General features: G+C 35.8%; 1 protein-coding gene across 4 annotated transcripts in view; it reads left to right on the top strand.

The window, feature by feature from the left end:
- The window catches only part of ZCCHC11 (zinc finger, CCHC domain containing 11), a 73,694-nt gene that overhangs the window by 23,497 nt on the left and 36,785 nt on the right, over window positions 1-13,412 (top strand). For all 4 annotated transcript variants that reach the window (XM_012722580.1, XM_012722579.1, XM_012722578.1 and 1 more), the window contains exons 5-10: window positions 1,979-2,067; window positions 4,261-4,312; window positions 6,817-6,886; window positions 8,486-8,612; window positions 9,664-9,783; window positions 9,959-10,171. In XM_012722580.1, the coding sequence (XP_012578034.1) occupies window positions 1,979-2,067; window positions 4,261-4,312; window positions 6,817-6,886; window positions 8,486-8,612; window positions 9,664-9,783; window positions 9,959-10,171 (671 nt within the window). The remainder of the gene's footprint in view (window positions 1-1,978; window positions 2,068-4,260; window positions 4,313-6,816; window positions 6,887-8,485; window positions 8,613-9,663; window positions 9,784-9,958; window positions 10,172-13,412) is intronic.

Raw genomic sequence — 13,412 nt, 5'->3', positions numbered from 1 at the left:
GTACACTGCTGAGGGGAGCAGCGGGCGGGCCAGGAGAGGTCTGCCACGCCATGTGGTCTCCTCCGGGGCAGGTGGGAATTGAACTCATGCAGAAGTGGCTTTTTAGCTTCTCAGTGCAGCGCTTTAACCCGTTGCGCCACCAGGGAGGACCTTAATTTTTAGAATTTTTAATGACTAATGATATTCAGATGTTTTGTGAACTGGAAAAGTAGACTTTTATGTATACAACTGTGTATGAACTTATACTTTCTAAGAAACTAACCTGCCTGAATAGTGTCGGTTACACTATTTTCAATTTGCCCTCTGTTGAGAGCCTTTTTAAAGTTGCCTTATTATGATTGTCAAAATAATGTATTTGATAGTCTGAGAAAGATGTAGGTAATATGTTATTTCCTATTTTGTTCTATGAACTCTTGAAAAGTCACAGAGTTTTGTTGGTTTTAGATTTGCATTAACATCAAATTGACTTGGCTCTATTTTGTATTTTTTATAAAGTTATGTTTCTTGAAGTAGCATGAATTTGCAAACCTGTATGTACTTTAAGGGTATAGGTTCACATCTTCTAACAGTGTATGTTGTTATGCCATGCTCAACATGAAAACCCCAATAATTGCTTTATATTTGTAAAATGCACTGACATTGTGTGTCTGATTCCTTTCCACTTAAAGGGTTATTTTTTTTTAATGATTTATTTATGCGTACAGGAACTGGGGTGTAGGCTAGCAGTGCAGGACGTCAGAGGATTCACCAGAGAAAGTGGGAAACAGAACAGGCAGACCTACTGAAATACACTACTGAGGGGAGCAGTAGGCAAGATAGGAGATGTTTGCTGGACCATGTGGGTTAGCTCCCTGGCTGGTCTGGGACAAACTTATGCTGCAGTGGCTGGCTGTAGCTTGATAGCACTGTGTCTGTCTAGTGATTACAAAGTGAACTATACCTACAATTTTGTGTAAACACTGACCGTTAATAACTAAATTTTGTTTTTTCACTGTCCCTAAACCCTGTAGCTGAGAAGCAGTATTACTATTTTTATATTAAAATTTATTTTAATTGAGATTAGTGGTTGATACTATATATGTTTCAGAGGTGTAGATTCACACATCCTTAGATTTACATTACTACACCTTACCCACCACCAAGGCACCCATAGGCTTTCACTGTAGTCATTTGGACTTTCTTATAACCCTTTGATTTCTACCTTCCTCCTTTGTGCTCTGTCCTCTTTCGGTAGCTTTACTTTTTTCTTTTTTTTTCAAGAGTTATTTATTTGTGCATACAGAACTGGGGTACAGGCCAGAGGCTCAGGGGCGGTGAGAGGATTCACCAGAGACAGAGTGGGGAGCAGAACAGGCAGATCGACGAAGTACACTGCTGAGGGGAGCTGCGGGCCGGTCAGGAGAGGTCTGCCACGCCATGTGGTCACCTTCCGGGCTGGCGGGAATCGAACTCAGTCAGAAGCGGCTTTAGATTCTCAGTGCTGTGCTTTAACCTGCTGCTCCACCAGGGAGGGCCTCGGTAGCTTTACTTTTACAGTCAGGTTTCTACTGATTGTTTTTGGTTTCATTGATAAGATCTTTTGTTTTCTCTACATTCCGCATGAGTGAAACCATTCAATATAATAGTATTTTTCTTGCTGGCTTATTTTACTTAGCATAATCCCCTTCAGTTCCAGCTTTATTGTTGCAAATAATGAACAATCTTTAATTTATAGTAGTGTTCCATTGTGTATATATAACTTCATCTTCTTAATCTGCACATTTGATCTTGGGTACTTAGATACTTTTAGTGGAGATAACATTGGTTTACAACACTTGAGTATTTTGTAGATAGCTTTAATGGATGTCATTCTTCTAAAATGATTTTACTGGATTTGAAAGACATGGAATTGAATATGTACAATTTTCTTATCATTGTTTTTTAAAATTCCCATGTTTGTATGCTGTTACATGCTTTGATATGTTTTATTTATTTTCAGAATGTTCACTTAGGCTGTATGGCTCGTCTCTGACTAAGTTTGCTCTGAAAAGTAGTGATGTTAATATAGATATAAAATTTCCTCCCAAGGTAAGTAATTGGAAAAGAACCCTACTTGAATAGTTCTTATTAGTTCTTTGCATTTTTTATTGACTATCTTTTTAAGAGAAACTATAGGATACTATAAAAATCTGCCTTGTAGAATGTATCATCATGATTAAACTGTGCATATATTTGGAAACTATTATTTTAGGTGTCAGACATTGGTGAAATAAAATAAGGTACAGGGGGGGAAAAAGCAAAGTAAATGAAAAGGAAAACATGTCTATTTCACTTTGTGGAATAGTTTTTGTATATATTCAGCAGTACAGAAATTAATAATATATCTCAGTTCAGATCTTGACAGTAATGAGCAAGTTATTTGCTCTTTATGAACCCGCTCCTTCCTAATTCCAAATGAAGAATACTAGCTTCTTTTAAATTTCATTTTCTAAAAAAAAAATTTTTAATGATTTATTTATTTGTAGAACTGGGGAATAGGCCACAGGTATGAGGGTGGGTGAGGGGATTTATCAGAGACAAGAGTGGGAAGCATAACAGGCACACTACTAAGGGGAGCAGCAGGTGAGAGAGGAGAGGTCTGCTGTACCATGTGGGTTAGATTCCTGGCTGGGAATCTAACTAAGGGCATAGCAGTGATAGCATTACTGAGTCTTAATCCGTAGGCCACCAAGGAGGCCCCAGAAATAATAACTTTCATATTAAATAGGACACATACCAGCCAGGTATTTTTGTGTAATGTCTCGTGCATTCTGGGTACTTTTAATAAGTAGGTGCTAATATTACTAACGGAAGTGCCAGTATTGTTTGGCACTGCTAAGCATTGCTTATTTACTTACGTGTCAAATGTTTAATTAATTGACATTTTTTGTGATTTAAATATTGTGGGTAGTAAAGTTATAATTGAGGTTAGATTTGGGTGAAACTTTGGTGTTTTTCTTTTTTTTTTAAAGATTTATTTATGCATACAGAACTGGGGTGCACGGGTGGTGAGAGGATTCACCAGAGACAGAGTGGGGAGCAGAACAGGTGATGAAGTACACTGATGAAGTACACTGCTGAGGGGAGCAGTGGGCGGGCCAGGAGAAGTCTGCTGGGGGTGGGGAATCGAACTCATGCTGAAGTGGTTTTAGTTTCTCAGTGCTGTGCTTTAATCCGCTGGGCCACCAGGATGGGACCTGGTGTTTTAATGATTATGATGAATACTGTCATATATTTACAATAATGTGATTAAATGCTTTTTACCAGTAGCATAAACTAAACATTTGACAAGTTTTTATTAAATTTGTATAAAATAGTATTTTTAAAAAAGATTTATTTATGCATACAGAACTGGAGTACAGGCCATCGGTGTGGGAGCGGTGAGAGGATTCACCAGAAATGAGTGGGGAGCAGAACAGGCAGATCTATGAAGTACACTGCTGAGGGGAGCAGCGGGAGGGTCGAGAGGTCTGCCACAACCTGTGGATTACCTCCAGGGAGGGGATTGAACTCCTGCAGAAGTGGCATTAGCTTCTTAGTGCTGTGCTTTAACCCACTGCACCACCAGGGAGGGTCAGATTTGTATAACATAGTATTTTTTTTTTTTTAAGATTTATTTATTTGTTCATACAGAACTGGGGTACAGGCCAGAGGCTCAGGGGCGGCGAGAGGATTCACCAGAGACAGAGCGGGGAGCAGAACAGGCAGATGGAGGAAGTACACTGCTGAGGGGAGCAGCGGGCGGGTCAGGAGAGGTCTGCCACGCCATGTGGTCACCTCCGGGGCAGGCGGGAATCGAACTCATGCTGAAGTGGCTTTAGATTCTCAGTGCTATGCTTTAACCCGCTGCGCCACCAGGGAGGGCTTAAAATAGTTTTTTATTGCTAAGTCTTTTGGCCAATTAACCCACTCATCAGTATCCCTTAAATTTCTTACCTTAGTATCTTTTTCATAATTATGTGGTAAACTTGTTTGTTTGTTTTACTGTCATATTTCAGAATCTTTTTCTCTTCTTAAGCAGTCATTAATACTTCAGGAGTGTTACTAGAATAATAGCACTGTATCATGTATTTGATTTTATATCCATGAGCAAGATTTATTAATATATAATCAAACTATTTTGTTTTCATTATTTTAAAAGAGGCATGATTTTATTAAAATGTTTACTCAAATTGAAGTCTCTAAATTTCTCCAACTTGAACTTTGAAATTACCATACTGATTTAATTTGCAACTTTTTCAGATGAATCATCCAGATCTTCTTATACAAGTGCTTGGAATTTTAAAAAAAAGTGGTGAGTTCTTTTTTGTGTGTGTCTTTTTTAAAAAATGTCTTCCTAAAAAAAGTTCCTTAAAGATAACATATGTTGTATAGTTTAACCAAATTGAGCTGAACCCCTAGAACATTGAAGTCATTGTATTATATGTGAATATGTACATGTTACATGTGCATATGCATGTATATATAGGTACATACAATAGGTGTACTAGAAAATTTACATGTCCACTAGGTCAAAACTACCATACTTTAAATTGGGAGGTAAAAAGACTACATTTTAGGAAATTTAAAAATGTTAGGTTTGAATATTCTTAACACTTCTTGTGTAACAGGCTAAAGAAATTCCATAGTCGTTAGGGGGTCATTGATGAAAGGTTAGGGAGAGATTTGGGAGTATAAATTATGTGCATGTAATGAAGAGATCTGTTTTTTTTCCAACTTAAGACACTACTAACCTAATGTCATTTATATAACAGCCGCTAAATTACATAGAGTAATTTTTTTCATGTGTGTCTTACCTGTCTACTTTTGATATAAAAAAGACACTCATGGGTAAAAATGATTTTAAAATAAAATTTTAAAAAGCTACATTTTAAAAATTTTATTTAAGAATTTATACTTTTTACAGACATAAAAACCAGATCCAAGGTCACATAGTTCAATCTGGCATATTCTTTTCTTTTCATTTATTTTTTTTGGGTTATAAATAAATGCTTACCTCAAGATCTGGGCCAGATTTTATAACCTTAAGTTGTTTTCCTGCCACTTACTAAGATCTGGGCCAGATTTTATAACCTTAAGTTGTTGTCCTGCCATTTACTGGTTGTGTGTCCTTGGACAAGTTATTTAAGTGTTACTCTTTTGATTTTACCATCTGTAAAATAGCAGTTATACATGTGTTTGATGAAATTGTTGTATTAACTGTGTTAAACCATAACTTAGAAAAATGCCTGACATATAGTAACTTCTTATTAAATTTTTGCAATTGTTACTATTATTTTTAATTTATGAACCAGAAATAAATGGTAAAATATTTGTGATTTGGCTTAGAAGAGGTAACTACTAACCTTAGTTTTTTTTTTTTTTTTAAAAGATTTATTTATTTGTACATACAGAACTGGGGTATAGGCCAGAGACTCAGGGGCAGTGAGAGACTTCACCAGAGACAGAGTGGGGAGCAGAACAGGCAGATGGAGGAAGTACACTGCTGAGGGGAGCAGCGGGCAGGTCAGGAGAGGTCTGCCACGCCATGTGGTCTCCTCCGGGGCAGGCGGGAATCGAACTCATGCAGAAGTGGCTTTAGCTTCTCAGTGCAGTGCTTTAACCCGCTGCGCCACCAGGGAGGGCCATGCTAACCTTAGTTTTATCCTCTTGTTCTTGATAGTTCTAAACTTTTTCTGGTCTATCAACTCATTATTTGTTAGCCTCTTACTGGCCATTTTCCTGAAAAATTAGTTCAGAGATTAATTTGGTTTCTCTTATCCTGTAAGGGAATTTTAATAGAATTTCCTTTCTCAATATATGCTTGTCTTTAAATACATAAACATTCAAAAGCATATTACATGTAAGAGGTGACATAGACTCAACCTGACAGTATTACCTGTCAAAAGTATTTTAAGCGTCTTTTGTACTAAAATACATGAATATATCTTAAGTCATATAACATAGGCTTACAAAATTAAGCTTGGTAATAAGTTGATTATTCCTTCCTTTATGCCCTAATTGTATTTTTTAAAGACCTTTTTATCCTGTCATCTGTTGGATTTGTTTCACAAACTCCTAAATGAGCTCTTTGAGTCTTACTCATAGTCATATCTATATGCATAATGAAATTTCTGACATACAGGTTTTCAGTACATGATCTTTGAATAAATTAGCAATTCCATGGAGAGTTACTAAGAGATTTCTTTCCGCTTCCAATGAAATAATTTTACTCCATTCCTATATTTAGATTAGACATTTATGTTTTGGGCACCTATCTTGGAGATGAAGAGAGACTTCAAAGTGGATGTATTTGTTTTTCCTTCCTTAGGAGCTTTGATTGGTCAGACTCTTCATATTAATTGGAAATGGGGCTAGTAGGGCTAACTATTTACTTGTACAGATAATTTAAAAGAACTAAATTATCAAAGCATTATAGGTTCTCATTTCATTACTCCTCTAGAAATAGCTCTCAGAAGTAGGTGGTTTCTTTCCTCTTATTTGTTCTTTTTATGAAGGTTGAACAACTTTGATTATATCATATACTTGGAAAATAAACTTTTAGGGATGTTACATCTTTTCTTCCTGTGGTGATTATATTTTTTGGTATGTATTTGGGATTGTATTTGTATTTTGTGATTTAACACAAAACAAATGGCACCATAGAGGAGGTAAAGAAACTCTGTTGAGTTGTTGCTAATAATAGGTAGATTACTCCACAAAAACAATGAGCAGTTTTTAGAAGAAAGTTTTTCCATGGATTAAACATTTGAGAGCTATTGACATTAGCTTACTTGTTTTATTTTTCTCCCTTATTAGTATTATATATAGATGTGGAGTCTGATTTTCACGCTAAAGTTCCTGTTGTGGTGTGCAAAGATCGGAAAAGGTTGGTAACAAAAAAGACAAGATGAAATATTAAAAAAAAATAATAATGTTGTCAACATCTTTGAGGGGGAAAATTTTTTAGATTTCTCTTTGGATTAATATGACTGAGCTAGTTTCTGCTCTTTTTTTTTTTAAAGGTTTATTTATTTACGCATACAGAACTGGGGTACAGGCCAGAGGTGCGGGGGTGGCGAGAGGATTCACCAGAGACAGTGGGGAGCAGAACAGGTTGACAGATGAAGTTCACTGCTAAAGGGAGCAGCGAGTGAGTCAGGAGAGGTCTGTTGGGCCATGTGGATCATCTCCAGGGTGTTGATTGAACTCATGCCAAAGTGGCTCTAGGTTCTTAGTGCTGTGCTTTAACCTGCTGCACCACCAGGGAGAGCCCACTAGTTACTACTTATTAAAAATAGCAAGCTTACTAAAAGATTGTGAACATAAAATAGAATCACTAAGTAGTTAAAAATAAAACACTCTATTCCATTTTTCCCTCAAGTTCATTCATTCACCCAACACTATTGAACATTTACTTTGTTAGGTATTGCTTTACTAGAGGGATATAAACAAATAAGAAATGACTTCGCTTCTCAAGGAATTCACGTCTATTAGAATCTAGCTTTTAGTTCATTTAAATGAATCATTGAAGAATAACTAATATTGCATTTCTAGTCAGATACCTCAGACTGAGAAAATGAAGTTCTTTTGAAAAAGGAAGGTGTAGTAACCACATTTGAGATTAATGTAGAAAAAAAAATCCCAGAAATAATAGTGTTCTTTAATTGATTGTAAATTTGTATTTCTTACTCTTTAATATTACTATTTTATTTAAAACTGGAAGCATCAATGGCTATCTAGTTCAGCTTCCTTTTTCAGATTAGAAAATTGAGACTTAGGGTGATGAAGCAATTTGTCCAAATTCATATCATTTAGGAGAAATTCAGGATTAAAATGGAGTATTCTTCTAGTGCTTTTCCCCACCACATTGTGTCAAATTGTCTCTGTGCAAACTAAGATAGGTCCTTCTTCCTATCCCTAACTCTGTTACAGTTATTTCACCTCATTTAAGGTAGCTCACATTTTCACATAAGAATTGTTGTGGGTTAATGTGTACATTCTATCTAGTCTCTAAAAATAGTATATTAATAAAATCATACAAACTTGGTTATGAAAAACGAGTCTAAGTAGAGTGTATAGAACTGATGAGTTAAGTATTTTGTTTTTATTTTTATCATGTGTAAAGCAAAAGGAATGAAATAGGAATATGTTACCTTATTTTACATTGAAGAGAAACTGTTCAATATAATTCACATTTTGGTGAACCATAATGCTAGTTTTGAAATTATTTTCTCATGAACTTAATTGCTAAATGAGATTGAAATGTTTTTTGAATTGGAGATGAACATTTAAAGCATCTTTAATTTATATGGCACTCTACTAATGGAAATGCATATAATTTTCACTTATGTCTATTTTATTAATACATTTATTCTTATTGTGACTTAGGTATTAAAATATGAATGGGAAGGATAGCCATAAGATATGAAGTATTCCGGCTTTTATGGTATTAATCCAGTGAAATTTGTTTCTTTCTCAATCACAGTGGTTTACTTTGTAGAGTGAGTGCAGGAAATGATATGGCATGCCTCACTACTGATTTACTTGCTGCTCTTGGTAAAATGGAACCTGTCTTTACTCCCTTAGTGTTAGCCTTTCGATACTGGGCTAAGGTAAGTGGTACCTAAGGAGACAACTGTCTAATCTTTAATTTGGACCTTTTTTTAAATAGTAACATGTACGATAAGTCATAATATGTGGGGGAAAAAGTTATGCTAAATAAAAAGTGGTATGACAGGTTTTGATTATAGACATGAAAATAAAATTTGATAGATATAGTTTGGAAATTTTATTTATCATACTTTAGTTTTTTAAGTAATATAGAAATGCTTCCTTTAACATCTTAACATGAAGTTCAAGTATTCAGTCTTACTGTAAGTTAAAGTTAATGGTTGTAAGAGGTGATGCAAATTAAGTTTCTTTTATTGGCTTTTTTTTTTTAAATTTCTTTAGAACATTGTCTTTTTTCCTCTACAATATTGATAACTTGCAGCAGGTTCTGGCTGGGTAACTGCTGAAGATAAATTTTTATTTTTGAAGGCTTTGGTTCTTCCTTTGCTCATTTTTTTTGGCATGGAGGTAGGGAGACGTGCTAAAGTAATTACCAGTATAGGTCTAAATGACTCAGCTTTTTTTTTTTTTTACTTACCTATCACTAATATTTATTAATCTTAGATAGTGATGAATAAATCCTCAGTCTTACACAAAGAAGATAGAGTCAGAGGTAGGGTGGAGTGACACTTGATAGGATTCTTTTTAGAATACATATTTTGGTAAAATGGTGATTAAAAAACAAAATCCTGTTTACATAGAAAACAAGTTTATGAGTTTAGAAAAAGGCATAGAAAATGACTATATAGATGATTAACATTTGAGACAGAAGTAGATACAAGATAAAGATAAAGCAATATATTAAAATGGTGTCTAGGGTAAGGAACCACAGTTCCATTTAACTGAAAAAAAAAAGTATATGCATTAAGGAAATTAATGGAAAGATGATCTACAGTATTATAGTTAATAGTTATTTCAGGGTGGTGAGATTTCAGGTCATTCTTTATATTGTTTAACTTTTTATGACAGAAAAAATTAACTACTTTTATTGTGAGGGGAACAAAGAAAATTCAAGAAAGCTAAATGGTGCTTTTTTACTCCTTACTTTTGCAGTTGTGCTATATTGACTCCCAAACTGATGGTGGAATCCCTTCTTACTGTTTTGCTTTAATGGTGATGTTTTTTCTACAACAAAGAAAACCTCCTCTTCTTCCTTGCTTACTTGGAAGTTGGGTGAGAACAAGTTTTGATATATATGTGCATGAATGTATGTAATTTTTTCTTGCAGTGTTATGTTCAGATGTTTTAAACTGGAATTCTAGTTTGTCTATGTTTGCTCATACCCCTCCCCCCCCCTTTTTTTGGTAATAATATTTCCACTACCGATTTGGAATGCCTTTTTATATAGATTGAAGGCTTTGACCCAAAAAGAATGGATGACTTTCAACTGAAGGGCATAGTAGAAGAGAAGTTTGTGAAGTGGGAATATAATTCAAGTAGTGCAACTGAAAAAAACTCAATTGCTGAGGAAAACAAAGCTAAGGCAGACCAACCAAAAGATGATACCAAGAAGACAGAAACAGACAACCAAAGTAATGCCATGAAGGAAAAACATGGCAAAGTAAGCTGTTTTTGATGTTGTTTTTTACTTTTCTATCTGTAGAAATTGTGATACCTTTGATTGAAGCTATTTTAATGGTAGATTAACTGACTTGGAATAAACCTCTTGGCCTCATTTTCCTCATCTGTGAAGTGAGGGGTTGATCTGGTTTAGTTTTTTATTACTGTGATTCCCTAATGAATTTATACCTCATTTGGAAAATTTACATTGTTTGAATCACGTCAAGGTAGTTTTGTCTTTTTTCACTTAGATAAAGAAAATTTCCTTCAGGATTTGGCTCTGACCAAAATTTGAGCATATGGAAATCATATTGCCAGATTGGTGGAGAAATAAAAGCCCTGTTTTCCATGAGGAGGTGGCTTATTTAATCAGTCAGTATTCCTTTATTAGGCTTTATTGAGATAAAGCCTCCTATGTGCCTATCTCAGATACTAAATAACATGAAAGAATAATATCCATAAATTGTGTCCTTCACTATGTGGGGGAAGCAGGCACATATTATTGTAAAAATATGGACATAACTAAAATCATTACTCTACCTCCACTGAATTACACTGAATATATGTTCATAGTTCATTTAACTTTACCATTTTCCTCAAATACCTTCCATATTCCCCTCAAACTAAAAATACTCTCAGCTAATAATTTTGATTGTTACTTCACTGAGAAAACTTAAGCAATCAGAGAACCATACACTCCTACCTTCTACTATATACTCAAATACTCTGCCTTGTTGCCTGCTTCATTAAAGGACTTTTCCCTGTTGCTGTCTAAAGTCATTTTTTTTCTAATTCTGAATTCAGTCCTGTTTCTTTAATCTATACCAGAACATTGCTTTAGCAGTTCTTCTCTTTCCTTCCTACATTACCAAAAATGCTTTTATTCCTGGGATTTAAAAAAAAGATCTCTATACTACCATCTCCTCCCAGCTGTCCCTTTGTTCTTTTTTGTGGTAAAGATTCTTGAAAGATGGTTTATTTTCACCATTGCTTTTATTTTAAATTTTCTGTTGTAGTATTAAAGATTTATTTTTTTTATGCATACAATAACCGGGATATAGTCCAGAGGTGCGGGAGGTGGAGGTGATTGGATCTACCAGTGGGAAAATAAATAGCTAGATTGAAATACACTGTTGAGAGGAGCAGTGCCCAAGACAGGATAGGTCTGCAGCACCATGTGGGCACCTCCTGGCCGGGGATCAAACTTGCACTGCAGTGGCTGCAGATAGCTTCATGTGCTGCACTTTAACTCTCTATGCCACCAGGGAGGGCCCTATGTTCACTATTTCTAAAACTGTTTCTTTTAACTCATATGTTTCATGAGTTTTTATATATCAAAACTCATACCATTGTCGGTATCTTCCACGTTTTAAATCCTATGGTCATTTCTCAATTTTTATCTTTTTTGAATTATCAGTAGTTGTCAGTTGATTAGTTCCTTCTCTGAAAAGTGTTTTGACTTGACTTCCTGGATACCACACCCATTGCTGATAATTCCTTCTCATTTTCCTTTGCTGATTCTTCTTTCCCTCTTAGTTTTTTTTTTTTTTTAAGATTTATTTATTTATGCATGCATGCAGACCTGGGGTACAGGCCAAAGGTGCAGGGGTGGTGAGAGGATTCACCAGAGACAGAGCAGAACAGACAGATCGACAGAGTACACTGCTGAGGGGAGCAGTGGGTGGGTGAGGAGAGGCCTGCCAGGCCATGTGGATCACCTCCAGGATGGGAATCGAACTCACACTGAAGGGGCTGCTGTTCACTTGCAGTGCTGCATCCTAACCTGATGTGCCACCAGGGAGGGCCCCCTTTTGGTTTTTTAATGTTGGAGAACTTCCATGCTAAAGCCATGATCCTTTTTTTTTTTTCCTGCATATTCGTTCTCTTGATCTCATTCAGTTCCATAGATTTAAGTACCATCTGTATGATGACACCCAAATTTATTGTTACTATTTTTTTATTTTGTAATTTTGCATAGAAAAACTGGGGTGTAGGTCAGAAGTACATTGGCTGAAAGGGTTCACCAGAGACAGGGGGAGCAGAACAAGAGGATTTTACTGAAATACTAAGGTGAGCCGTGGGTGATACAGGAGATATATATACCATATAGCCCCTTGGGCTGGGAATGAACTCTGGCCATAGTGGCGATAATGCTGAGACTTGACTCATAGGCCACCATGTAGGCCTGACTCCCACATTTAAATCTTCAGTTAAACTTCTCTCTTGAACTCCATAATTATAGCTCTGAATGCCCTTTCAGTGTTTTTACTTAATTGTCTAATAGAGGTCTTAAACTTAGCATGTCTAAAACTGAACCGTGGGCTTTTCCCCTTAAACTTTTTTCACATGCAGTTTTCTCATCTCAGTTAATGGCATTTGTCCTTCAAGTTAATCAGTGAATCAGTGAAAAAACTTGAAGTCATATTTTTTCTTTTTAAGATTGATTTGTATGTGTACAATAAATGGGGTTATAGGCCAGAAGCACAGCATGTGAGCGGATTCACCAGAGACAGATGGGAAACATCAGGCAGACTGACGGAAATATGCTGCTGAGGGTAGCAGTGGGTGAGACAGGAAATGTCTGTGCCATGTGGGTTAGCTTTCTGGCCAGGGATTGAACTCTTGCTGCAGTGGCTGCTGATAGCTTCTTAGTACTTCAGCTTAAGGTTCGCCACCAGAGAAGCCCTTGAAGTCATCTTTTACCTCTTTTTATAACCTAGTCCAACTCAGTCAGGAAATCCTGTCATTTCTATTTCAAAATATATCCAGAATTTAATCACCTCTCATCACATCTACTGTTACCGTTTCTAGTCCTAAGTGTCATCATCTCTGGCCTATATTGCTACCACAGTTTTAGAATATATTTCCCTTGCTCTTTGGAGTCTTTTCTCAATACAGTAGTCAGAATGATTCCACTACAACGTAGGTCAGGTCTTAGCCTTTTAGCCTCTTCCCTCTGTGAATTCAAAATGACTTTTGTTGCTTCTCATTTCATTTAGAATAAAAACCATATTTTCTACTCATAGTCCTACTTTAGTAGTTTGTTCTGTTACCTATTCCTAGAACACTTTTACCTTTCCTTTGAATCACATTTAGTAAGTCCTATCTTGACCACTCTGTTTAGCATCAATACCCTCCTACCCCATACTTCCATCCCCTTTAGTAAACCTACTCAACTTTTTCTTAATTTCTACCACATTTCCCCCTTCTATTTACTATATAAAAATTATATAAACTATGTA

Source organism: Condylura cristata, unplaced genomic scaffold, assembly GCF_000260355.1.
Source record: "Condylura cristata isolate star-nosed mole 26May11 unplaced genomic scaffold, ConCri1.0 scaffold00008, whole genome shotgun sequence".
Lineage (NCBI taxonomy): Eukaryota > Metazoa > Chordata > Mammalia > Eulipotyphla > Talpidae > Condylura > Condylura cristata.
This window is presented reverse-complemented; position numbering and strand designations above follow the sequence as displayed.